Below are 24,558 nucleotides of genomic sequence, written 5' to 3' on the forward strand. Positions count from 1 at the left end.
TCCCGAAATAAATGACCATCCTTTCTCTCTCTCTCTCTCTTTCCCTCTCCCTCTCCCTCTCCCTCTCCCTTTTCATCCGCGTCTCTCCCTTTCACCGTTTTATGTGGCTAGGTCTCGCTCCTACGCCCGACTGTTCTTTGACTTTTCTCTTCGGCCGTCCTTGAAAGGAAGGGAACGTTGACCCTCACGAGAACGTCCATCTGTCCGTCCACCGATCCGTTCGTACGTACGTTCGTCCGAACGTAGTTTCATTCAGAATGCGATGCCAACAAGATCGACGTTGATATATACTGGATGAGGAATGATGTTGCAGAACAGGGAACAACACCAACATTGTTGAACCACCGCCTTTGCTTTTATTTTCCTCTGATCCTTCTCGTGCCGTGCACCGTTCCCTAGGTAGCTTCGTCGACTACGTGGACATCACCGTGACACGAATAATCTCCACACCGGTCGGGAAAACATTCGATTCGATATTAATCTGCTATCGATAATCCAGTCACAGTAAGCCAGCGCTAGCTGTCATCCTAGATACATGGGTCCAAGTAATCGAAACGATCGTGAACCTTGTTCGATTCTTCTGCTACCTTGTTTCTATATTTTCTTTGGCTCGTTCGGAATAGCAATTTGCTATTTGCGTTGTGGAAATCGTATGGAATCTCGTTAGAGTATTTGATAGTACAGTTCGTTGGAAGTAACGCAGCATAGATATTCTATTTCTGAATATCATTTAGCGAAATTTCGCCAATCAAGTTACAAGTTATCAGCTTGATAAGTACTTCAGCGTAATATATAGTAACGAAGAAGATTAAATTTTATAAATTATAAACTATCTATAGAATTTTAAATAAGGAATCTGCAAGCTGAAGCTTGCAATTTGTAAGTTTAATTATATTATTAACTGATAAATTACATCTTGTTCGCGAATGTTTATGGAAAACTCAAAGCTGCAAAGATATACACAATTCGTATATCTAACATAATCTATAAAATTCACAAAGCACAGCGCTATTTCTAATACCTAATAATTAAACCGATATTGTACCCAAGTTCTTAGTTATATTTATAAAAATATGATTTTGCTCAAATAGCTGAAGTTCATCGATGAGACACGGTAATTTCACGCAATTCAAAGTTTCCATCGTTTGGATATGAAAGATTTCGAGGACTCGAGCAACGAGATTCGTCGAAGGAAGAGCAATTTTACTTACGATTTTGCGTAACAAACGCTTCGGTATTTGACAGAAACGATAACAAGATCCGCGATGCAGCCGAGCGCTGGCTCCCTTAACGAGAGGAATTCCTGCCGGTTGGATAAATATCGAGAGACGCATGTAGGCCGCGGCAATATGTTTACATACGTAAAACAGAGGTTTCCGGCGGAGTCAGGAGTCCGCACGTATACACAATGCTTGCGTCGAAAATAGTTTTTCAACATACACGAGAGTCGGTAGTTTCACGACATGTGGTGGAGTGTGGGTCGCCACTACGTGGGCTTGTATTTATATACATATATACAATATATGTGTGAATACGTAAACTTACGTATGTACGTGACTGCGTATTTGATATCCGGATTTTTCTTTCACCCTGTTGGGTAATCAGCCAGTCGTTTTCATCGGAAAATATTTAGCGTCTTCCTGGAATTTTTCACACGCACAAACGTTCGTCATATTTCCTTTCCGTTATTAATATCGTATTTCGTCCGACCAGCCGTTGATATTCATTGTTTGACTCTTCTTAAGGGACGTTGTTAGGACGTTGTTAACCCTTTCAAGCTTGCACGCGATATTGCATTTAAACAAGTTATAAGCCAACTAATATTGGCTCGTTGCACTTTCTCTATAAAAACGCTATGAAATGTATGTTCTTGTCATTAATAAATTGACAAAAAGAGAATTTATCTCTCAGTTTAAAAAACACTCGATTCTGAAAGGGTCGAGACTGACTTCTTAATGAAAACTTATCTAAAAGTTCTCTTTGAAAATCGCCGAAATTTTCAAACACTGTAACCGATCTTACCGATCTTTGCGGCAAGAAGAGTCTTCTATGTACAATAAAAAATCTTATAATTATCAATCAGATCATAGTTTTCTGATGACAATATTTGCTATCAAACCACTTATCAAACAATCGAAACGAGACAGAAAATTGAAGGGAACATCGGCAAGCAGTCGGCGAACGAGCGAGGCGGCATAAAATGGTGATCGAAGACGCGAGTCCGCAAACGGACGCACAACCAGAATTCCCAACTGTCGAGTGATTTCACGTAACGCGAATGTGGTAATACCGGCTATAAATTTCCATTCCGCGAGCCATGCAATTACGCTGGAATCGCTAACGAACTTTTCTCCGAGTTGACTTGGAGATGTAGATGCATGCGTAACGTGGCGCGGGTGAGAGAATCGTGGCACGACGACGACAACGACGATGACGACGACAACGACGATGACGACGACAACGACGACGACAACGACGATGACGACGACAACGACGACGACAACGACGATGACGACGACAACGACGATGACGATGACGATGACGATGACAACGACGACGACGACGACGACGATGACGACGACGACGACGACAACGACGACGACAACGACGACGACATCGACGACGAGTGGGTGGTTGGGTGAAGATCCCGGCCATATGGTGTCCACATTCCATTTCTCGTGAGCCGACGATAGCTGTGTGTTTGCTCTCTTCTTCTGCCGACAGCCAGAGAACCTCCCGCTTCGCGGACATCTCTAATTCCACGCCTTCGATGGAAAAAGCATCTGTGCTTTCGTGTTAATCTCCTTTTCTCTTCATTTCCAGCGATTCTTTAGAAACAATTCAATTACAGTGATTCACGAAAGTATTCCTACCTTAGTAAACACCTTTTATGAACAGGCATACTAGATTGTTTGGAAAATTTGATAAAGTTTGATTAGCGATAATTAAGAAAGATTTAGCTGGAATTATATATTGTTCGATAGAAATTTAAGATCGAAACGCTATGAATATTTCGAATAACCCGATATTATGCATGGAATACAAAACGTGTTGGAATTTCGTTGGTACTGTAATGAGATAAGACTGTCATGGATATATTGGTAAAGTTTGAAACTAAAAATTTGAAATTAGAAAATATTTCGTTAAGATATTTCGCAGATAAGAAAAGTATCTAAACAATAAATTGCTATTTATGTTCATAAGTTTCAACACCCAGTGAAATCATCTCTATCGATTATTATATGTTTAAGATAAGTGTTCATGCTGTACACTAATTTTTTACCAAATACACGTTTGTAGTAAATATATATTTAGTAACTTGCGCACATTTTTCCAACATGACCATGACAGTCTGTCTCGTTACAGTATCAATGAAATTCCAAAATGTTGCGTGTATAATGTACACGCTGTACGCATGAAAGTTTATTATGGTAAGCGTCTACGATATTTCCATAAACTGCCGTATATTACCCTATATCCTCGATATTTAGCTGTTTAACGCTTCCATATTATAAAACCAATTTTCTCGTCGATCGACTTTTAATCGAATTTCTGATACCGCATGATCGATTGTATATGTATGTATTATCCGGTGATAATTCAAAGGAAACAACGTGAATAAACTTTACGACATACTCGATACCCAAATAATGATCCATTAACTTTGGCAATCGTAAATGACTATTCACATCGCTCGATGAGTGATAAATTCCAGTTGGACATTAAATTCGTCGTATGTATATTACGCAGAGATATACTAATAATCTTAGCAGCTTTCTAATAAACCTAATCGACGAGCCAAGAGGATCCTAAAATTAAAGGAAATACCGGAAGGTTATGCAAATGAGAATGAAAGAAACGATAATAATTTAACACTCGGTAGCGGGAAGCGCTTTGGCGAGTAGGTGATTGATTATCTTCCTCCAGCTATCGGATGTACTCGTAAGTTAATCACCGTCGTAAATCATGTAAGCTGGTGCTTTTTCTAAACACGATACCTTCCCTGAACGATTTTATTGCGCTTTAAATTTGAAACCGATGCCGGATAGAGGTAACAGACCGAGGCTGGTGTTGCAGGTATATACCCTGTGGTTCGGAGAGAATAGGTAACGCAAGGTGGCAGAAAAGCAAAGGACGGAAAGAAGGGATCGTAGCGATCCATTGTCTTCCCTTCTCTTCTCTTTCCCTTCTCAGCTCCCTCTTCTCCTTCCTCCCCCTTCTCATCTTTTCTCTTCCTTTTCACATCGTTCGTTGGCTTTGTAAGAAAATGACTCGTTCCACAGGTTCCTCGAAATTTCTTTCTGTAACGCAGTGTCGCCGTAAACGATTCCTGGTTTATATACCTCTCGCAGAGGATAGGTCTTTGCACACAGAAACCTATTGCGAATCGCGTTATAACGACCGCCGTTAATAAAAGTCAATTGTTTCATTTATTAGGATCCTGTTTGCTCCGTCGATAATTCGCTTTCGAACTCGTTGGAACCGTATAAAAATGCATACAACTGTTGCTTGTTTCGAGTTGCTTTCTTATCCAGAAATTATTTATTACGAGGATTTTGCTTTGCTAGGATCGGAAAATCGATTGGGACGGTCACAAAGGTCGATAAAAATTGACGAAATCGAAAGACTCGTCTCGAAGTAAGATTTTTCTTATTGTCGATCTATTAGAGAATTATCTGAGCCGTTCGAAAGTCACACTGGTTCCGTCCATAAATGGAACAGTAGAGAAAATTAACGACGTTACGGCTTTTTAAAATTTACCTTGGAATTTACTATTCTCATTTATGTCATCTTCTTGCTACAAAATTTGTTTCTTAGACGTACGAACTTACGGAAATAAATCACGCGAGAATTAAAAGTTCATCGAGCACAACGAAATTAAGAAGCTGAGAAAAGATGGAGTTGACCAGGGCTTGTTACGGGGATTCTATGTTTTGAAAACTAGAAGGTGAACGATTGTAAGAGCCAATAAAGAGAGAAAGAGAAAATCTATATCAACTAGAAAAATTTGTTTCAAAGTAAAATACGTATTTATAGCTGGAAAAGAAACGTAACAATGCGAAGATCGTAGAAAGACACCATTCGAGTTTCTTTGAATTGGAAAAAGGAAAGTTTACAGAGTTTTCAGAGCAAAGTATCTCGTGTAGGTTTCAGGCGAAACCGGATACATCTGTCTCTGTAAACGGGGCTGGTTCCTCGTCGTCGAAACCTTCGTCAGAGTCCCGTCGTATTTTCAGGCTATTTCCTTTCGTAATCAATTTCGAAAGTGTTGTTCGACGCTCCCGTGGGCAAAGATCGGAGATAATCGAGTGGGAATGCCACCAGGGGGAATAAATAATCGGATACAGCGAGTTTGCTGGGCGACGCTTAAAAATATGCCAGCACTGAATCGCGGAGAGATGCTCTGGTGCATCTTGAATATACGAGTGTGTATGCACGCGGGCATGCATGCACGTTGCGTGGGTGCAGTCTGAAGGATATCCGGTGTCGCTCTCGCTCGTTCCTTTCTCTCTCTCTCTCTCTCTCTCTTTCGCTCCCTCTCTTCCTATCTCTCCTTCTCTTACCTCTATCCCATTTCATCGTTTGCTCCTGTTCAAAATTTTGTTTCGCTTTTATCGTTCGCTAATTATGTCGCTCTCAGTTGTTAATTCCAAAAATTTGCTATTTCACGGCGAAACGGATTTTATTGAGGTCGTTAGCTTATGAATAACGATCCATCGTTTGTGAAATTAGATTATGAATTTCTATGCATTTATTCATTAATAATTTATGTAAAATTATTTATTTATTTAATTTCTAACATATTTCTATGCAAAATCTATAGAATATTATATAATATATATACTATACATTGATTATTTATTATATATTTAATATTGTTCTATGTCTTATAATATTATTATTAATATAATAACATGTATTTATGTATTATATAATATGGATAACTTATATTATGCAAAGATACATAAAATATCAAAAGTAGAGTGGGTAGCTTGCTCGTTACAATGTTTGGTGAATGAAAGCTCTATTTAGATTCAATTTCTTTAATTTATAAACACGAATACTACAGAGGAACAACCTATCTGCATTTCTTACATGTTACGAAGAAGCAGTTTTAGAACTCGGTTCGTTGTCAATCAATAATGAAAACGTGATCAAAACTATATCTTGCTTTCGAGGTAAATACGTATTTCCCCATTTCCTTTAAAATTGTAAAGACGGCATTAAAATATTGCCGTTTTGATAACTATGGCTTCTATTTTCAAAAGATTTACATCTTTCAACTTAACATATTTTTGTTTTCAATTACATCGCATTAAAATTCTTCCGTCTAATCACGGAAATCAGGGAATCAAGAAAAATATAATTTTCTCTCCGTAGTCGTCAAATGTGAATTTGCATAAATATCCATAGTCTACTAATTACATACACATGTATTATATTGCTCTCGCTTGTTACGTCAATAAATTTGCTAGCTATCAGCAGGACAAACTTTACGAGAGCTGTCGTCCTAAAAAAAAAGGAAAAGAATAGAATAATTAGAAGAAACTTTGGAAAGTAAAGAATCATGAGGGTCATTTTGACTAGGCTTCTTGGGAATCGCGCGTATATTTATTGCGCTCGAGTCGAGAACGAGTCGAGCGCGAAATTAAAATTTAATAATCCGGCAAAGCTGTCGTCGATAGGAATTTATAGCGACGGTCGATTTATGGGCGATTCGTTATACGAGATTTACGAGCGTATTAAGGTACTATATAACGATTAATTCCTACGTTAGCAAGAAGGTTGCGCGCAGTCTGCCCTGCGCGGCTACTTTGCATGCAAAGTCAAAACAGCTTCCGACGACCGACGACCAGCTTCTCCGCTCGCTCGCTCGAAGGGAAGTTGAACAGAGGCCGGCAAACATCTGTCGTAACGTCTTCGCTGCATGGGGCGCGCGTTCCCTGTCAGTTATGACAAAAAGCTGCAACATCCTGGAAAACGGCGGTGCTTCTTTATTTCCTTATTGTTCCTGCTGTTTGTTATTTCGCTGTCGCCTTAAACTACGTGGCGCGCTGTTTCCCTTCTCGTGGAACTTGCAAGATTGATCTTCCATTGTGAACGATATTTTTCAATCACGATAGAACGTGTGACGTCAGTTTAACACTAGAACTACTGGCTTTTAATGCATATTTAAATGTACGACATATGGTCAAATGGAATTAAAGAAATACGACGAAAATAATTAAGCACATATTATCCTTAGGCTAAGGACGTCTACGTAAATTTGTACTTGTATTAATATGATTCCAAACACGAATTCCAAATAAATATTACTTACATCCGTTAAATATTATAATGCACAATTTCCTTTTGATATTTTATATAGTTTTTTACATATATCCTGTGCTTCCTTGGACCTTCAAATTTTTTATAAATCTTTAAAAATCCATAGCGTAGTATCTATGTTTCTATCTCAATTACCAAACACATTTACATGCAAATGTGTTTGGTAATTGGAAAAGTAAAACGGTTCGATACCAATCGTTTTAACTGATTTTGCACATCTATTGCCAATATTGCGTCACTCTTTTATCGGAAGGAAGCGATGAGTCGTAAGAATAACAAAAAAAAGTCGAATATTACTCTTTCAAATGTTTCCCGATTTATTGCTCAGGTCTTCGAGTGGAAAGTTAGGAAAAGCATGTGGAAAAACCCAGGTAGCTAGGTAATAGGATTGGAATGTTCCGTCTCTTTTCCAACTCGAACAATACTGCGAATCTTCCAACTTTTCTCTTTAGAACTAGGGAAATATTTAGAACTCACAGGTTTTACGTTAGGAATCGTATTGAGAAAGGTTGCAAAGTTTTCGAAATATTTTCATTAGAATCGTGGAAGGCTATCTAGAGTTCCATAGCAAAAGGAGCAACGTTTTCACGATGAGCTCGAGCTTCTTCTGTAGGAGAATATTACCTGGAAACGCGTCGCAAACCCTCACGAACTACCATCGCTGCGAACGGAAGGCGTTTCGCTTTCTGTTTTCAGTGAATCGAAAGGACATCGAACTGAGAAGTTCTCGGTACTACAGGGGTATCTCTGGAATTAATTTACTATTTCGAGTAACTTGTTTCGCAATGGTTCGCAGAAGGAAAGATTTTATTTTAATTTTAAGTTTAATGTTAGATCTATCTTTAATATATATATATATAATATACATACATTTACATAGTTAATTTAATATGGATATTATTATAAATTGTTCTTTTTATTGAGACAGTCGGAATTTGCATATACGCAAAGATTACAGTACGTTGTATTATATTATATTATATTGGATTATGTTATATATTTTCAAATAAATTACGATTAGAATACATTAATTTCTTATAGTATCAGGTTACAACTTTCAACGAATAAGTAAAACTACATACAACAGGTTAATACTTGCGTGTAATTTTGGTAATTATAAAAACAAAATATCTGATATCGCTCATCTCGATTGGTTCGGTAGTTCTAGCGTATATAGTTCTCCAATTCGGGAACTGTCAAAGATTTTAACAAAATCGAAACTTTCTTCCGCGATACAGAACTCACGCGTTTAATCAGTTCTTCCGAAATACAGATTGTTTTGTTTGGGATGTAATGTACGCCCGATGTTAGATAACTCGTCCAAGTTACGACCTCTAGAAAAAGACACGCAACCGATAAGAATCGATCGGTGGCTGTTACGGCCGCTTCGTTAACCACGATCGTATCCGGGAGCGTGGAATGTTTTTCAGTCTGGTCTCGGTGGCAATAAATAACATCCGCTAGGTTTGTTACACTTCCCAGAACCTTGACTTTCCCAAGGACTAGAATTTCGGTTTAAAAGATAGCACATACAGACACGGCAGCTTTGTCGACCATTATAGCGCGACGGATTGCTTGAATCGCGCGATCTTGACACACCGAGAGAAGCAGAATTCTCATTAAAATAACTTGACGGTGCGGCTCTAATTTTGTCGGCCGTTGTGAACGGATGCACCGTGACACGGCCCGTTGAAAGAAAAATATTTTGGATCATCGTCAACTCCGCGCTCTCCGTGCCTTAATTTTTACCTCCCTTCTCCCGTGCTACACGTTTCGAGATTTACACCACGCGAAAAACGAACGAGCCAAACTGCTCTGTTTGCATCTCTGTGTCTTGTGGTTGGAATTCATACGGAGCTCTTTTATGAGCCATTGTGTAATTGGCTTCGCCAGTGGCACGCGAGTCTGCCTCCTCGAAATCGAAAACGCTCGAAATAAACTGGCTGCTTTGACGCTCGCTAACTCGCTGCTACCCATTGCACGCCTTTCGTTTCCCAGAGTGTTTTCTTCATCGTCGTTAGTCGACCATGCACGTTTCTTCATTATTGACGTAGCAACTTAAGCAAATAACAGCAATGCAGACGAATTGTGGCTACCTTTGCCTGTTTTACATGTTTGGATGTTTCGAATAGTGAACGATTATGTGTGTATAATTATTTAGTTGTAGAGGACTCAAATTTATAAATAGGCGCGGTCGATATTATTTTGACAGTGGAAAATAACATTGAAATTGTTGCTAGTAGCAGAGAAATCAATTTTGAGATCTATGGGGTTTTGTGCGATGGCTCGTGGTTAATGGTAGGGACGCGGATCGGAATTTATTTTATATAGAAATTTCTTGGTGCACAGAGATGTTTGCTCGGAGGCGAGCCAAGCCCTCGTCAAAGTTTACTTGGCTGTTCGCTTGCTCGCTGTTCGCCTGCTTCGCTTAACGTTCCTGCGCGCTTGTCTTTCTACGCCTCAGTAGCGTATCGTCGAATTCACAGAACCCTGAAGAAAATCTCTTCGAGTTGGCGCAATAAATCAGAATGACATCTAAACATCCTCTTCTTCAGCTTTTAAATAGAAAATTTTTTCACTCGCTTGATTATAATATCGTTCTCGTAGATTATTGAAAATTCTTGGTAAAGGTCCGCTAGCGAGTTGAATCGTCAGCGTGCCTTGGTAAACGATAAGCTCGCAATATCGCGTGTAGTTTAGAGTCGTATCGTTGTCGAGTCGACACTCGAGATACACCAAAGAAACATTACACTTCGAACACGATATCTTTATCTGCGCTATTTAGTTTTCGTGCGGCACTGCAAGGACCGCGACCCGGAAATACGTTGTTACGCAACTAGGATATACGTTGACACACGATCGGCAAATCTACGTTGCCGATAGATAATACTCGCTGCAATTTGTTGAAAGATAGCGCGAACGTGTCGCTCCCGAATCATTTCCCTTTCTATATGTCTATCCGCATTTGAAAATCCTTTTCAGTCTCTCAGCGCCGTACCGAGATTATGAAATCACGTAACTTAATCAAATTTAGAGAAAAGATTTGCGTCTCTTAAGATGTATTCTAGAAACTTTTGCTAGGTCAATATATTCATATCTTAGATACTTGACTATAACAAAACAAACATTTCTACTTCGGTTTTCTCATCGTGGAAGAATATATTCATACCATGAGCCTGACTATAAAAGAGAGAAAACTCCGCATGAAATTTCGAGTGCTCGAACGGGGAGAAATGAAATAAAATAAATTCGAATAAGATTTCCAATTTACGCGCGATGCGCGTAACCAGGCGGATTCGTAGTTACGCTATTGGTATCTGTCGTGCGGATGTGTGTCGTTGGTGGGGAAGCACGAGTGAGTGGGAGCGACGTGACTAGTTGCGCGACTGAGTGAACGAACCAGAACTAGAAGGAGGATGGCCAGACAAGGACGGAGAAGGAAAAGGGGCAAGACGGTTGCGTATGAGAAGGAGAGAACGAGAGTGGCTGATAGAATGGAAAGAGACGAGAAACAACGAGTGGAAAGTACACGGGCAGCGGGAAGGACAGAGAGGAGATGAATGAACGTGCGTACGCGGCAGAAAGAGAGAGAGACGCGACGACGACGGTTGGCGCGGCACTGTGAGATAGAGCGAGACAAATGTTCGAATGAATGAACGGTGCACGACGAGGATAGAATTAATGAGTGGGATAAATATAGAAGCATGTAACGCGTCAGAACGAGACGGCCTATCTCTTCCTCTTCTTCCGTTTTCTATCTGCGCCCTCTCTCATCTGTTCGTGTTCGACTCGCTCGGTTGGTTGGTCGCTCGACTTACTCTTTCAACTTCTTCTCTCTGTTTCGCGTGTCAACGTGATCGAACGACTACTCGCTGTAAACGAGCCTCCGATACAATCGAACCAAATGAAACGAAAGGATTCTTCCTTACGCGCATAGCTGAATCAACGCTATAGCGTCAACATGTTGGAACGATTTATCGATATTATAGTACGCTGGGAATTCATTCAGCCATGATACTCGTTCGATGAGTATCGTCGATGGTCTTTCAACCTCTGACGCTTGATTCGTGGTTATTTAAATGGATAGGACAATGGCTTTTTTTTTCTTTTTTTAAACTAGATTTTGATTCTGGGATTAGACAGGACGAGTTAAAAATTACCAGGCAAGCGATTTGTTTTCTGGTTTTCCATGCGTTTTCTGCGATCGAGTTATAATTATTTGTCGTTCGGCTGTGGTTACAGTAAACCGTTCAACTTTCACAAATAACCGATTTCATTATGGGGCAGAGTAGCTTAGCGAGGTACGAAGTGGTTCACGATACGTTTTTCTATGAAAAGTACCATTAACGGTATTATTTTAAGTAGACGCTCTTATCGATTGTCTTACGATCGACGTAAATACCAATAGTGACTTTCAGGCTGATTCTAGCGGAACGTTCGTGACCATTTATCGCCACAAATGATTAATATTAATGAGAACAATGTTAGAGATAATGGGACCGATACCGTAAATGTTAAGCGAAAGATCGGAATAGGACTGGTAGGTACATGGTCAGTTGATTAAAGAAACTCCTCGAAAGATGCAGTCTGGTTATTTAATAAGCCTTAGACGTTCTTCTGGTTCGAGAATGGTATCGTTATTCGAACGGTAACGGTACTCGTTCGTTCTTTCTATTTACTATCTATTCCTCGGTAACAGTTACGATCGAATGAAATTTGCTGCCTCTGTCGTGTGAAACGCGCCAAAGTCAATTGGAAATGCGCGAGAAGGAAAAAAAGGTAAAAGAAGAAGTGAGAAGGAAAAAAGAACGGTGCAAGATGACGGTGAACGTGTAAAGTGACGCGGCTAGAATCCTTTATCCGGTGTGACCGGAGACTCTTTGGTGTCGAGTAAACGTCCGAGAGAGGTACGCTTTAAATTCGATCGATAACACGCAGAACGGCACATCGAACCCCCGGTGTGGTGATCGGACAAAAAAATTTCCCACAGCGTGGAAGGAGGCGTGTACAACGTGTAGAGAGCACGTTTGACAGGGACAAAAAAAAAATCACCGCGCAAGCATTTGCCACCTCCAGCGTGGCGACCGACGACCGTCACTGTCGCCGCGCCGACGCTGTCGGTGGTATACACGGTGACGACATAGGTAATGTTTTCATTCAATCTAAAGCTTCAATGATAGCTTCCGCCCATTCATAAAAAGCTTCGTGTTGCGAACGAGTCGTTGGCCACGATATCGCCAGATGGCATACCGTGCACGGAACTCGACCGGCCCTCGTTTCTCTCTCTCTCTCACACACTCTGCCAACCACCTCTGCTCCATCTCGCTCTTTCGAACACACCGTTTCTCTCTACTTCTGTCCGCTCTGTTCCCCTCGCCCGGCTGTCGCCATTCATGGCTTCCTTCCTTCTCCTTTCCTGCTTTCCCTCTTCTCCATCCGTTTCGTTCTACTGCCTCTCGTTCTACTGCTCGTACCCTGCTCACCGCTCTGTCATCGTTCCCACTCTGCCCTCTCTCTTTCTCATCCGTCGTTCGTCTGACTCGCCTGTCGCCCCTCCGCGCGGACCTCTTACACTGCACCCAATCGCTAACGCGCTCCCCCTTCCCCTTCACCGCCAGCTAGCCAGCTCGACTCACTCACGGCAAGCTCATTGTCAGTCGTCCGCCAGCAGTTGTCGTGTTTGTTTCGTGTTATGACGTTTCACCGTTTCTTTCTCGCCTCCGTGTCAACCGTCATCCATTCATATCCTAGTCTCGTGTCACGAACGAACACTTTCGTAAGCTGCTTCTATCGCGCTTCTGCCGAGACAAACGCCGGACCATAAACGATATAATCGCAGATATCCACGAGGATTTAAATGTTCCTTTTCATCCATGAAATTCGAGAAAAAGTTGGGAACAGTACAGGTGAAACTTGATCTTTTCCGTGCAAAAGTAAATCGTCGTCGTCGTCGTCGTCGTTGAGTGAAAGGCGTTTGACGGAAATATTAAATAAGATCGAATAGGGAGCTCTCTGAGTATTCGTTCAAATTCGTTGACGCTTGTGACATGTGCCCCGTTCTCGGCGCTAAACGCCGTCGACAGGGAGGCTCGTGGTGCAGATATTAAACAAGCGGCAAATGAGAGCAGTACGACGTGACCGATGAGAGGATGACAAGCTGACGTCGTCCGGTGGAATTCGAGGACGTCCCTAGATCCGTTCGAACGGAATCGCTGTTCCGTTGGTGTCGTGTCCTGTCGGTGCGCGTGCGTCGCCGTGATCAGACACGCCTCCGAAGGATTCCATCGGCCCCGGGCGTGGGCGAGCCCACGTTCTTTTCTGGATTTTCGCTAGTCCCATGAATTTTCAGTAAGTCGACAAGGCCAATTTCTTCATTTCCACGCATCTCCATTTTCCATTTTTAGTCGATTTTTTAAACGATTGCCAGGATGTAGAAGAAAATGGTTACGGTTACGTGGGCTAATACCGGGGTATTAATAATACACAATTTTTTTTTTTTAGATATTTTCACATATACTATACTATATTTTTCTATCGTTAATGGATATCTTAAGTTGGACTAAAAAATTATACTTGTGATTTTTCCTCTCCATCTCGTGTGAAACGTTAAATGTTTTATATATAAATCTCAGTTCGGTTCAAATGGTACGATAAAAATAGGTAGGTGTAATAATTTATTTTATCTGAGACGCGCATGTATAGTATTTAATAATTGCGCGATCAAAGAATTGTAATCCCGTTATTTTAACAGGTTTAGTAGCTGCAGCATTAAACGAAGGAAATGTTATTTGTATAAAGTAAACGTTTATATATTTCGTCTACGATTTACGAGTTATAAAAGTTGGATATATATATTTAAAATTATTTCGTAGCGCAGGATCGTTGGAAAAACTTGCCGTTTAATAGGTACGCATACGCGACATCGTGCTGACCGCAGCACCAGATAATTTTATTGAACGGAAATACGTACGTGGCGAGGAAGCATGTCCGATCTTATCGCGGACATTTCCGGCGCGTTATTGAAACATATCTGGACCGGAACGTCGTTTAAAAATCGCGTTTCTTTACGAATGACAGTTACACGAATCTTATTCGTAACATCCTGTCAAAGATACAAACGTTTCCCAAAACTTAAATTGTACCGTTTAATTCTAGAGCTACGAAAGTGAGATTTTTTGTTTGTGTTATTACGGTAAACATATAGGAATATCTTTTAAAAAAATGAATAAGCATTGAATTTCGCTACAATGGGAAGGTAATTGCACATATTACATATATAATTTATATGATTTTATAATCGATATTATAATTTAAAATTATAATTATTCGTACATAATATACTTAGGCGCTCGTTGAAGCATCGTAATACTAGCGTTAAGGAAATTTTAAAACAATAGCAAACATTTCCACGTAGTTCAACAATCCTCGATGTATCATTGTTTAACAAAACTTATTTTCTTTTTCCCGTACCAACTATTTTGACACGTAACATTACAAATCGTAAAACATTGCAAGGATTATTTGTATCTCCTTTTCCGAATTATCTCACCGTTTATGGCATTCTATTTACAAATAACTCCAATTATAATTATCGTTGTGCACGCGACAGAACAACCAGACATGAAATATCGAGCGCAACACGAAGGACGTGAGATAGTTGGCTAAATATTCGACGTATCATCGTCATTATCCTAATCGCGGCGATTGCGCGTGGATATTGACGGAACAATCATCGTGTCACAATTACGTGATTGGCAATCTTCCCCGAAGCCCTCCCGTTCCGTAATGCCACCAGTGTGATTCATAATTGATTCGTGACTTACCTTATCGTTACTTGGAAAGCGTACGTTATTCACTGGTTGACGTACGCGTCGCACGAATATCTCTCGTGCCGTGACAAAACGAAATTCCTCGCGTGGACGAGCCTTCCTTTCACTTCGCAGCTGTCTGCTTTTCAATGAAAATTCGCCTCGCGTTATCGTTCTACGGTAGTGGAAGTTCGGCTTCCAGAAACCCATTAGCGGATGGATGAGTTTCTATCTGTTGACAGTGTTAGTATATACTACGAGGAAAACGAAGAAACGTATTCGTTTTTGTTGGTTGATTTAGAAAGAAGAGGTAAGAGAGATAAAAATAGAGAGAAGGAAAGAGAGTTGCTCGTTTATACCGGCTATGTACAAGCTCACAAAACGTTTCTCTTATCTGTACTCGGTCGTATAGAGCGACTAAAAGCTCTGACCTATGGCAGTCGGCCGGCGATAGGCTCCACGCATTCCTCCGAGCGCATCCTCCCTGAATGGCTCTGTGCTCGAAGGTTTTTTCGAGAACATCACCGTGTCGTCGAAGATAGCGTCCGTGCGTACCTATCTGTTTACATTCACACATGTTGGAACCGCGTGTTTGTTAGGCTGTGGTTACGGTTGATGCGTTTTCTCATGAACTGACGTTGCGACAAATATGTCGGAACGATGTAAGCTCCTCAGAAGTTAAATCGACAAGTCCGTTTTTGTTAATTTTTCAATTTCGATGCACGAGTATCTGCGCGATTAACGCTCAATTTTCAAAAAACAAATTTCTTACTTCGACGGAGAACTCCATTTACTACAAGAAAATGACGCAGATAATAGGAGATTCTAACGTAAATCCGTCATTGCTTTTTCCACCTTTAAGTTTCATCTCATTTATTGACTCATAGTTCCGTTAGGCAGAACAAATGTACATTTTTATGAGAGTAGTCACATCGTTCTTCGGACGTATCATTCGTCAGAGCGACAATTCATTGGAACGTGCATTCGCCGCAGCTATGGCTTAATCATGCACCCAAATCCTGTCGATTCTTATATTTGTCGATTTACTATTGACTGTACCGACGTGTTTAGTTTCCTAAACAGAGAAAAACCGAATAGTAGAGCAAGGGAAGTTAATAGTCGTCGTTGCGAGAGATACTAATGCATTTCTACACGGCGGATGCGTGTAGGACGCGAGATTGGTCTCGTGCGGGCAAACGTCGTTTCTTCCAGTTCCGTAGGCTCCGCGAGAGTGGGTCGTGGCGCGTTGAACGGATTACCAGCCAGATTTAATGTCATCTGGTCTGCGTGCATTCTTCCCTGTTTTCCAATTACATATTCCGTCTGTTCTTCGAGTCCATCACGACGAATATATTATACATTCTCCCTCGGAAGGGTAGACGAATAACAGAGTCTATAATTTTCCAACGTTGAGTTTCTCCAAAAAGTCTTGGTAGAAATAATTCATTGGCTAGCCCTGGTTGTAAGTCTGTCACACGGAGTAGTTGCGTGGAGGGCACGATCGGTCTTGGTTGAACGAAACGCTCGATTCTTCCACAACTGTAGGCGCTTCGAGTGGGCCGGTGACCACTGAATCAAGAACCCCGGTGCTGCACACACAGGCCACGAGCGCCCACTCGCGCCGCACTCGCCCACGTACGGAGACCAAACCTACCTCGAAGCTACGTAGGTAGTGGCGCGTACACAGCATTCTTCGTATCTATCGAGGTGTAATCCGAATATCGCTTTCGGCTTTGTTCATTCAAATTTGTTCTTCCATTCTTTCAGGATTCTCCGTGAGGATACTTCTTACTAGGCATATAGAATAGGCAAAATACGATACCGGTTTGGCAAAACGGACGATCGCGTGTTGGTTACTTTTTAATTCTCTGTTTCGACAAGATAACGATGTATTGCGATTTATAGAAACTACGAAAGAGAAAGAGAGAAGAAGAGAGTAACGGATGTGGTATCGTTTCAGGTGGGGATGAAGCGCGTGTCGCGAGGGCGAGAGGAAGCGGACGCGGAGCATTACCGAGCCTCATCCTCGCTAATGGAACGCCCTTGTCGAGAGTGTCACCACCTCGCGCGGGCTGGGCAGTGCGGATCAACGAGGCGATACTTACTACCCCGAGTCAATCAACTCATTATCAGCAGCAGCAACAGCAACAGCAGCACCATCAGAACCAGCAGCATACATCGAGTCCAGGATCACCGAGAGCCATCGAACAATGGGCTAGCGAGCGGGCAGCGTCGTCGGCTTTATCGGTTCGTCGTTCCACATCACCATCCTCGCCAGAAACAGCAAGGAGACCGGGAACAGGATCGCCGAGAAGGACCCTCTCGTCATCGAGTCGAGGTAGGCCTGGTGGCGCGGGTGGAGGAGGAGGAGGAGGAGGAAGTGGAAGTGGCGGAAGAGGAGCAGAAAGGAGCGCAGAGATCGGTAACGGTATCCATTTCGCGAATCACTGGCAGGAGGAAGAAGAGTTGGAGGCGAAGAAGAAGGAGGAGCACCGGAAGCGTTGCGTGGACGCAGCGGCGCGTTGCCAAGCCGAGCATCTTGAACTGAGAGGTCGGCCGATGTCGCAGAACAATGCGATCGCGCCGCTTTCGCGGCCGCCTCCTTCGCAGACGAACGCGAATGCCGCAAACAACGGTCTCGACACCGCCAGCACAGTCATTACCACCGACAACAGCGCCAACACCAACTCCGACGACGGAGACGCGCGTTTCGTTCAACAACAGGGCGTCACCGGTGGTCGCGTGCACGATCACAACCGGCCGTTTCCGCCACCGAGATTGCCCAGCGTGCACGTCGCGGCCGCCTCGATCACTACCGCGCCTCCTGCGGCCTCGTCAAATCCGAGAGTATTGGTCACCGCTCCGCTCAGTCCGCTCTCGAGCACCTTCCGGAGCAGACCGAGGAACGTGGACATTTCGAACGAGACGAACGCCCGGGGGCTGTTGTCGAACGACACGCCACCGAGGAGTCCCATAAGTGAGGTGAGCCTCACCGTGCCTCGACCGGATGGAGAGAGGGCAATCAACGAGTACGTCGAGGCGCCGTTCAAACATTCGAACCAGGAGCGACGCGTCATCGATGATGAAAACAAACGCGGGGTCGGTACTGATTGCCCGAAGATCGACCGAAGGCATCGTCAGAAGGGTGTGACGGACGCATCTGTCGCGGCGACGCATCGGTTGCACGCGAGTAGGACTCAAGCGTTTCGCGGATTGATCGCGAGCGGGACGAACGCGACCGCATCCGCGGGCTCGATCGCCGCGAACACCGCGACACCGAACGCCGTGACCAAGCAGCCGGTCTCGTTTACCAAGGAACCGGCCAACAGCCTCGCCTCTAGAACTTACGATCCGGCCGGTTTGTCGATAATGTGCAATTTCTGCGGTCGATGTCGCTGCGAGTCTTGTCGGGAACCACCGCCATTGCCGAGCAAATGGTTGTGCGACAACAAATGCTTCTGCTCCGCCGACACGATCCTCGATTACGCTTCTTGCTTGTGCTGCGTGAAAGGACTGTTTTATCATTGCGTGGACGGGAACGGCGGCAGTGGAATCGACGGGGAGGCGGCCGGGAGCTGCGCGGACGAACCATGCTCCTGCACGGGGAACAAGAGGGCCTCCAGGTGGGCTTGTCTCGGTGCCCTTACCCTCGTCATGCCTTGCTTATTGTGCTACTGGCCGTTCAAGGGCTGCGTCGCTTTGTGCGAAATATGTTACGCCCGGCACGCCGCTCAGGGATGCAGATGCAACCCAAATACGATCGGGAACGCCGGGAATAGGCATCATCCGATCGCCAACGACATCGGGGACTCGAGGGATCCGGAGAAAAGGTTGCTCGACCCGGTTACACCGGAACTCTAATAGTTGGGTATTCCGACACCGGTAATACGACACGTGGTATATCGCGGTCTCTCGCGAACAGAGACGCCAAGGCTCTTCTATGCACAGGATTATCGAGAGGGAGCAAAATGAAAAATTGCATTAAGTACAAGAGTTGCATTTAAGTCGAGAAACGATATCGAAGATTCTGACGAATTTGTACGTCTGACGTCGCGAGTGTTTTATTTATTATTCTTCCATGCGCGCGCGAAAGTGCGAAGCGAGCGAGAGAGTTTGAAAGAGCAAGAACGTGTACGAATGGAAGAATGCGAGTATCGTGTAGTAGTGGTAGGAAAGAAAGGAGGCGAAGGAGGAGAAGGAGGATGGAAGATGGGCGAAGGGTAGAAAGGCGGCGGAGAATGGGCGAGAAAGATTGACAATGTACTACGCGAGCGTGCGTATAAACGCAGAGACACATACCACTTACGTACAGATAGGTCTATACATGATAGAATATATAAATAGTACGCGCACACACAGGGAGCAAATGCGAGCGTGACCAAGCGAATGCGTGGTAACAGTAAGCGAGCGTACGAGAGAGAAAGAAAAGAGAGAGAGAAAGCGTGAAAGTAAATAGACGAACCACTAAAGTATATTGAACGCGAGCACGTGTACGCGCGTGTACACGCGTTCCTGCTGTTACTTTGCTCGAAACGCGTGTACACGCGTCTACGCCTAGGTTATAGATATGTATATTGTATATTACATTTGTATAAAGAAGAAACTTTTCTACGGTTAATTTATTCGTGGCTGCATCGCCAAGTAACACATAAAGTTTCACAGTAGGAGCACGACACGGAGAGAGGCGGCGAGAGATGTTTGATCAGCAGGCGGCGAAAGAATTCGGAAGGCGTCCTGCCCGACTGGACTCGATTATTTTCTGAAACCGTGTTCCAGTCGCTTGCATCTCGCGGTAAAATACGTATATAAGAATCGAAAAAGGAAGGAATAAAGATATGGAGGGGAAGAAAAAGGGTGAGGGGGAGAAGGGGAAGAGACGGAGAAAGAAAGCTCTGAAAAGAAGCATTGTCCGCGTTTCCGAGCGTTTTCCTCCGCTCGGTACACGATGTATACGCTTTTATACTCGTTAACACTGTTGTATCGAGCGGCCCTGTCGAGCGTTAGAGAGCGGTATGACACGAGATCGAGATAATGCACGCGTTCGGGCTGCGTGAGAGCGAGAGCGCTATGTAAGTCTGTAAGAATGAACGGTTGCATCTATATGTGTATCTGTGTGTAAGTGTTGGTGTACGTGCGTATGTGTATATGTATGTATGTATGCGTGTATGGGTGTGCTTCATGGGGACGGCGAGAATGCGGGCAGATGGGAAAAGGACAATTGCGTGGGGGCATAAGCGTGAGGAGAAGAGAAGTACGGCACAGGACAGAACGAATCAGGGAAGGGGTAGAAAAGAACACAACGCGCCTGAAATCTCTTACGTACGTATACATATTTATATACGTTAGGTTGTCGGGCGTCGTTTTCCATTTCGTTAATTCTCTTCCTTTTTTCCAGTATTATCTAGTCGTGCGAGTTTAATTAAATATCGTTTCATTAAGATACGAGGTACAAAGCGATACACGCGTCGTGCGGTGGTGTAGTTGACAGGCCGTTTTGCCGGTGTTGCTCCGCTCTTCTATAACGCGAGAGTGGATTCGCGACTCGGGATCCCCTTTTTCTTTTCTTCTTTCGCTGTTACGAACGCCGATTTAACGTACATACACGGATAATCGCTTTCCTCGTTGGTTCGACTCTACTTCTTTGACCAAGATTTTGAAATAATTAACGCCTTCGAGACTCTGGTGTTGTGGAGAGCCGAGCCGCCGCTGCAGCCTGGAGCGGCGTTTAATTGCACGGTAACAGCGCTTCCCACGCGGACGGAATTCACCGAACGAAGGTGTGTTAACTTTCCATTCTTGCTCGAGCAGCTTGATCGTTGAGGTATGTCGACGTTCCACGGGATACCGTCATCCTCACGACCACGATAACGTTCGTTTCTTTTTATTGTCGAGACTGTCTAAACCGTTTTTCCAACAGATACCACCGACACCACCGTTTTATCCATGTTTGAAGCGCATCGAACGAAATATACGAGTAGTCCTTGCATTTTTGACACACTTTGGGAAAGATGAACAAACGATCGAAGACGCGCGTACCGTTAACGCGTACAAAGTCCACAGCGAAAAGTAATTCCTTGGAAGTTGGTGAAGCACGAGAGGGGGGTCGAAAGGTTGGAAAACGCGTCACGGGAGGAGCGATTGCTCGGCGAAGCGGTTTTTCTTCCGATTGCTCGTTCGGCTTCGTTCGTCGCGAAGAGGCAGCGAGAAACAGAAAGAAACCACGCGTCCACTCGTTTGCCGCTGCGTTGACTTTCGAGAGTCGTCCGCGATAGGACCTGTCGCGGAGTGAACGTGGCGGGAAACGATCGAACGTCCAACGAATCGCAATATCCCGAAATCAATCCCCTCTCGTAGGTTCGCCCTTCCGAGTCGAGGGAATAGGAGAACGCATGGTACAGGGAGAACGTTCCGCGGATCGGCCGTAATTGGAAACTTTGGGTGCGTTAATCGTATAGCCTTTCAGAACTCGCGAAACCTTCGACGTACACTGATTTGATGTTGCGAGCATATTTGGTGCAAATAAAAAAGATACAACGAGACCATTAGAAACCGTCGGGTTCTCGCAAGCATTCGTCCAATGTTTGAAAACTTGCTTTTTTCTATTCAACCTTTTAACGACGAGTAATATTTTTTTTAGTTGATCTTCCGAACGGTACTTTATATACACGAGGAACGAAGCGTCTGGCTAAGAAATGCTGAAAAAAAGGTGAATCGGACACGGGCATATTCGTTGAAATACAATTCGAATGGTCGAGATCGACTCACGGGAACATCGAGCCCTGGGGCAAAAAGGTAAAAGTGTTAATCAAGGAGTACGTCGCGACGATCCCATTAATGCGTTTTGTGCATACCTATGCGCGCACCTGTATGTATAATATGTATGGTTGCATGTGTGTGCGCGCGCGCGTGTCTCGCGAAGCGAAAAGGAAAAATGTATGTTTTTATTAATATTAACTATATATGCTCTGTATATGTCTTGTAAATATTATATATATATACACATATATGCATATATATATATATACATATGAATTATATATATACACAAACATGTATATATACATGTATATATATATATACATATATATTTATGCATTTCTGTTTAACATATTGGAAGCAGTAGTTTGAGAACATCCAAAATTGTTTCCGATTATTTCGATTCTCCGATTAATTTAGAGATTCGTCTATCGTTCTTTGCAATATCATTTGTCGGGTGCGCAGAGGTTATCACACGAGTCGAGACATCTGATCGATTCCTCCCTGTCTCTCTTGCTTAACATTTTCTCTTCCGTATCATCAATCTTTGGTCTTTCTTTCGACGTTTGCCGCATCGTACTTATAAACAGCGACAGCTTTCGAAATACATTTACAATGGAAATCCTTGCAAAAATTCGAAGAAGAATACTCATCCACCCTTTGTATCATCGCAGCGATCATCTTCTCGTTACTTCGGATAAAATAATAGATCGTCGAAATAAGAACGAAGGGAAATAAAATTCGTAACTTGTATGTCTACGTTGTTTGATGGAAAACGATCGAGAGAAAGACAAGGATACAGCCTGCCGCGAGATCAGGAAATCTGTCCAAAATCGTTAGAAAGAAAAACAGATTGCGATAAACAAAGAAAATAAATAGATGTATCAACGTATCCAGGTTCGATCAGTTTCTTCCACGGTGAATAAGCTCTCGTCGCATCAGTATCGTTACCGTGTAGTCTCCTTGCGAAACCTGATTCTTTGGGACATTGTAATCGCAAAGCGTTTAACATCGACGTAACTACGATATATGTCTTACGTGCACGGACGTACAATATTAAAAAAGAACAATGTGGTGTAAAAAACGAAAAAACGTACCAATTCGGTGTATTAATCCCCTCGCCCCCCCCCCTCCATGGATCGATACAAATTCGCCTCAAACTGAACAATCTTTCTATCTTTGATAAATAATATATCGCAATGGCTAATAAAACGGCACAAAGAAAAAAAGAAAAGAGAGAGAGAGAGAGAAGCAGGAGAATAGAAAAGAACGAAAAATTCCATTACTTCCGGTTGATGCGAATTCGTTACGTCCATAGGAATGCGTTGACGCACATGTTGTTATCTAATTGTTAGTAGATTCAGGTTTATACCGGCAATTGTTAATAAAGTTAGTAAGCAAATACTTTTTTATTTTCTTTTTTTTCTCGCGCGAATTTCGTCCTTATCTCTTTTTTCATTCTTTATACATGCTTCTTGTAAGAAATAAAATATTTCTGGATTTTCACAGACTCCACTGATAGCCGAAGCTTCGATATTTGAATTCTATCGATTGGAAAAAGTGTTAAAGGTAGCGGGTTGAAAAGTGCGAAAGTTCAGCACTACGGATATTAGTTCGCTATGAATTTATAGTACGTTTAAGAACGTGTCTCGACGATTTTTACGCATTCATAGGATATTCAAAGATGTAAAGTATTGGATCTCAAAATTACATCACGCTCTACGATGTTTCGTATATAAAACAATCTTCTATCGAAGTCCGATCTGTCTGATTATATTCCATAAAAGTATGAATTTGCATAAATATCGTAAGTCTAGCGATTCGACTTTAATTGGTCTTGAAGTCGGTTTTATCGATTCGCTCTAATTACTGGAAAGTGCAGATATCTCCTTGCTGCAGCAGTCCCTTCGATTGATAATTAATTCCTGCAATCTTTATCGCGATATAGGAGTCGAAGATGCATTTACTGTGAATGAAAAGTGAACATCGTCGTGCAAATTGAAAATTCCATGGCGACGAGAATAAGACGTGAAAATACGTTCTCCACCATCTGTTTCGCTTGTTCCTGACCGATTCGTGACAGTTTGAGTTAATCAAAAAGAAGAAGAAGAATAAGAAGATGACGCCGATGTGGAGCTACGTAAGGGAAGGTTGAAAGGGAAAGAGAGAGAGAGAGAAAAAGGGGGTCTGACGAGTCGAAAATAAGAAGAGAGCAAAGTGGCAGGCTGGCTGGTCCAGTGTTGTCACGTGACCGGAAGTGGCCTCTTCCCCACCCTTCAACTCCACCTTCGATGTCGAGACCTGTACACGATCTCCCCTTCCCTCCTTTCTTGGGCTTCATCCGGTTAGCGATGGGCATTAAATTCCGTCCGTTGCAAGTTTTCGAACGATTTAGTCAGACAAAAATCTCCGATAATAATTTGGTTTTAATGGAATGAATGAGCGGCGTTTCCAATAATTCATAGGAAAAGAGCGATCGATAGAACACAGCGTATGTGCATTTCTTGGAATATTAATTAGGCCGTATAGAAATACTAAGAGAATGCGGCGTTATCGCCCCAGTTGTTCGAAATCACTCGAAAACATCTGTGGAATATTAATTCATTAAGGGTCACGTTGCTTTAATACGACATTTTATTTGCAATTTCTTTTTTACCGATCTATG

At 42.9% G+C, this 24,558-nt stretch overlaps 1 protein-coding gene across 1 annotated transcript in view; it reads left to right on the plus strand.

Annotated features, from left to right (window-relative positions):
• sty (sprouty signaling antagonist) overlaps positions 1-23,297 on the plus strand; it is a gene marked incomplete at its 5' end in the record, with an annotated part of 31,324 nt that extends 8,027 nt beyond the window's left edge. The window contains one exon of the mRNA XM_069123847.1: positions 17,098-23,297. Coding sequence (XP_068979948.1) covers positions 17,098-18,998 — 1,901 coding nt within the window. The remainder of the gene's footprint in view (positions 1-17,097) is intronic.
• Positions 23,298-24,558: the final 1,261 nt, after the last annotated feature.

Source organism: Bombus flavifrons, chromosome 11, assembly GCF_040668555.2.
Source record: "Bombus flavifrons isolate JBK064 chromosome 11, iyBomFlav1_principal, whole genome shotgun sequence".
Taxonomy (NCBI): domain Eukaryota; kingdom Metazoa; phylum Arthropoda; class Insecta; order Hymenoptera; family Apidae; genus Bombus; species Bombus flavifrons.